The sequence below is a fragment of the Bactrocera latifrons genome, unplaced genomic scaffold, assembly GCF_001853355.1.
Source record: "Bactrocera latifrons isolate USDA-ARS-PBARC rearing strain unplaced genomic scaffold, ASM185335v1 scaffold_5, whole genome shotgun sequence".
NCBI lineage: Eukaryota > Metazoa > Arthropoda > Insecta > Diptera > Tephritidae > Bactrocera > Bactrocera latifrons.
In genome coordinates, this window is record NW_017537156.1 from 3,303,421 (window position 1) to 3,306,778 (window position 3,358).

Sequence of the window (3,358 nt, forward strand, 5' to 3'; positions counted from 1 at the left end):
AGAAATGAGTGAGTTTGGACACACAAAGCGGAAGATCAGAAGAAAAGTGAAAGAATAAAAGACACAAAAAGGCAGGCACTAGTACGCTGTTATCTGCGCAACACAAACAAAAAAAAAAACTGTTAACTACCACTGTCTCCAAGGAAAACTACCAGTTAGTGGCCAGCAACTCGGCAGTCAACGGAAAGCCTTCCGATGAGCGAAGAGTAAGTCAACAGATGAATTACCAAATGACCCACAGGCAGCCACAGCAGACGACTTAAGTACCTAACACACTATTTAACTCGTAAAAAGGAGTATGAACATACGCACGCACACTTACGAACATAACAGATTTTGGCCAAAAGGAAATCGACAAATGAGCCGGTAGTCGATCATACTTTAAATACATACATACATATGTCGAAAGGACGCCAGGAAAGTATGTCTGTGGCATTACAGAGCCACACTTCACGCTTCAATTTCTTTAATGATACTTATTAGTGCCATCATTAGCGCTGCAACAACCTCGTTAGGCGTCGCTCATTCGATATCCGCCGATTTTGTTGCGCTTTCGATACGCCCACAGCAATTGGGAATATGGACGAAAGAGGCGAGCTGGTTTAACTTCTTGAGATTTTAAATTCGGTGTAATTGGTGCAGAAATTGTGTGTGAAAAAATAGAAAAAAAAAATAAGATTTAAGAAATTCGAGCCTAGTCAATTTTAAAAATACTGGACTATTCTATAAATATTTTTATAGACTTAATTTTATTGCTTTATTGTTGAGATTTTCTAATTTATTGCTTCTGTTATGGTCATATTCTTGGTACGGCTTCAGAAAATCAACTTCAAATCCGCAGTTGGCAACTACCACTAATTGACATTTTTAAATATTCCCACTCTTCTTAGACTACTTCTTAATTTCGAAAGCTTCTGCCGTGTATTTTTCAATCTTCTTCATTTCGCTAAACACTGTCTCCGATAGTTTAACTGCAAACGTTTCTGCTGCCTCAATGACTTTCTTAAACTTATCCAACTTTGGCAAAACGCCTTCAAGGTGCCCTTTAATTTGTCCTGGCTTGACTTCCTTTGCCCATCCGCGTAGACCAAGAACATTGACTTGAGTTTCCAGAAATTTGGTTATTGCCTCCTTTGGAAATTGACCTTTGAGATCGAAATCGAATGAAAATAATTCTTCTTTAGACATAACTGCAAATTTTCAGTGTTTTTATTTTACCAAAACAATGAAATTACTGAAACTATTTTGACTGATTCAAATTGAAGTATGACACCTCGGATTTATTAAAAACAATTATACTCGATGTATTCTACTCTTAGTTAAAATTAATGTTGGTTAAAACAAGAAACAAGTTTCCACCGAAGAACTTGATTTATTTGCTTTATTAAACCAATTTGAAAACCCCAAATCTTGGTGAAATTTATTATCGTATAAAGAGTTATCTCACAGAGACTCCTTTACGTTTTTATCACGCAGTTTCAACGGCAAACTTATAGTGGTCCAATATCGTGTTTCCAAAAAATAATTCCCTTGGGAAGAGAAAGATGTGTGCAAAAATTCAAATCGATATCTTAAAAATTGAGGGATTAGTAAACGTATTTGCAGATAGGCAACAGATATATCTAATTCCACTAAAGCTGATATTAAACATACGATACATAAATATATACGATCGTATATTGGAGAATTTCCGACGTCTCTATTTGGGTGTTTCAAACAACTTGAGCCTGTTCAGGGTGTAATGAAGCGACTGGTTTCGGTTTTAACAACCTCAGTTGGATATCATTTCCCAAATAAATTCTTAAAATCTACAAAACTTTCGGAGATGGTCTTAAAAACCCTTCACTTATCTAATGATAGCATTATTAATGTCGTTGTTTCTTTACCTATTTTAGAAAGTACGTGAGAATTGTTTGATACTACGATATATTGCGGGCAAGTATGCAAGTCCGATATTCGAGATATTTCCTGCAAAATTATTTCAGAGACCTAACCGATCCTGCATATCAACTAGTGGTAATAACAGAAGGCAATCAATATAACTATTCGACAAAAGTTTTGCCGACTTTGTCCCCATATCAAATGCGTCAGATTAGGTTTTATTTTTTTATTTCTATGGATAATTTTATTGTTGACAAAAACGTTTATATAATCTTCTTTTATCACATGAACACCTATCTTTACTTCGTGCTCTGTTTCGAGACCAACAATGCGTGGAAGCAGCGTTTATATTATCTGTAATTCCCGATCGAAAAAAATGAAACCGCAGCAGAGAACGAGGGAACTAAAGTGACATACATACATACAAAAACAATTTGTGTGTTAAACATTTAAGATTTCCAGGACCGTATGCTAATATTTGGTGTTGTCTTGCTTTTTTTGTTTGTATATTTCTCACCCTAAACGGTTAGCAGATGACTTCAAATTTGATAGCCGAATATTTGTTGATCTTTTTCAGTTCGCCAAAAACAGTACCGATAATTTTCGAGCCAAATTGCGGTGAATTTCTCAAAATAACTTTGAGTTTATCCATTTTGGTGATCTCGCCCTCAAGTCGACCTTTGATACATCCATCCTCGACCTCTTGAGCCCAACCTCGGATACCGAGCTGATTGATTTCCTTTTCCAGAAATTGGTTGAAGAGCTCACGCGGCACTCTGGCGCTAATCTCGAATTCACATGCGTAGAGCTCGGTTTTCCTGACACGTAGTTTGGGTAATTCAATGGACATGATGACGATAAATTTCGAATGTCTATGCCAACCGTGTCGAGACCGTTACATTTAATTTGAATATTCAAATTCATATTTTTATAATTTTTCTTTCGTTTCGTTTGACAAATTTACGAAAACAGAAGTTGACAGCTTTCCTTTGTTGTAAAGCAAGAGTTTACAAGATTTTTCACTTTTTTAACTATTGTTTCGGGTTTGGTCTTTTTAGATTGAAAACTTCAAGATATTGAACTGAAAGTAGATTAGTATTTTAATTCAGAGAAAAAAATTTTAATGACAATTAAAAATATTTTAGAATAATCAGAAATTGAAGTTAGTCACCTTAAGTTCAAAATTTTTAGTCTGCATCCAGTAGAAAAAGACAATGTCAGAGCTGACGAGAGTCACGCCGGGCCCCATTATGTGCTTATCTAAAATCGTATACGTCGGACTGGCTTTTCCTTTCGTCGGCAATAGGTACCGCACACAATTATAATAGAGGCCTAGTCCTGTATTTAATTACATGACAATTATTGCTCTTTAAATTGGGTTACTCTGTTCTTCTTCTTCCTTTTTTAATGGCAAAGACACTGCTTACGCGCTTATAGCCGAGTTAACAACTGCGCACTAATCGTTTCTTCTTTTTGC

At 35.7% G+C, this 3,358-nt stretch overlaps 2 protein-coding genes across 2 annotated transcripts; both read right to left on the bottom strand.

The window, feature by feature from the left end:
- Window positions 1-730: 730 nt before the first annotated feature.
- LOC108973685 (acylphosphatase-2-like) lies at window positions 731-1,253 on the bottom strand. Its single transcript, XM_018941091.1, has one exon. It carries the CDS (start codon window positions 1,186-1,188, stop codon window positions 892-894), a length of 297 nt encoding a protein of 98 aa, XP_018796636.1. The 5' UTR covers window positions 1,189-1,253; the 3' UTR covers window positions 731-891.
- An 844-nt stretch (window positions 1,254-2,097) lies between these two features.
- LOC108973680 (acylphosphatase-2-like) lies at window positions 2,098-2,977 on the bottom strand. The gene has a single exon (XM_018941087.1). The coding sequence runs from the start codon at window positions 2,729-2,731 to the stop codon at window positions 2,408-2,410; it is 324 nt and encodes a 107-aa protein (XP_018796632.1). The 5' UTR covers window positions 2,732-2,977; the 3' UTR covers window positions 2,098-2,407.
- Between the last annotated feature and the right edge of the window lie 381 nt (window positions 2,978-3,358).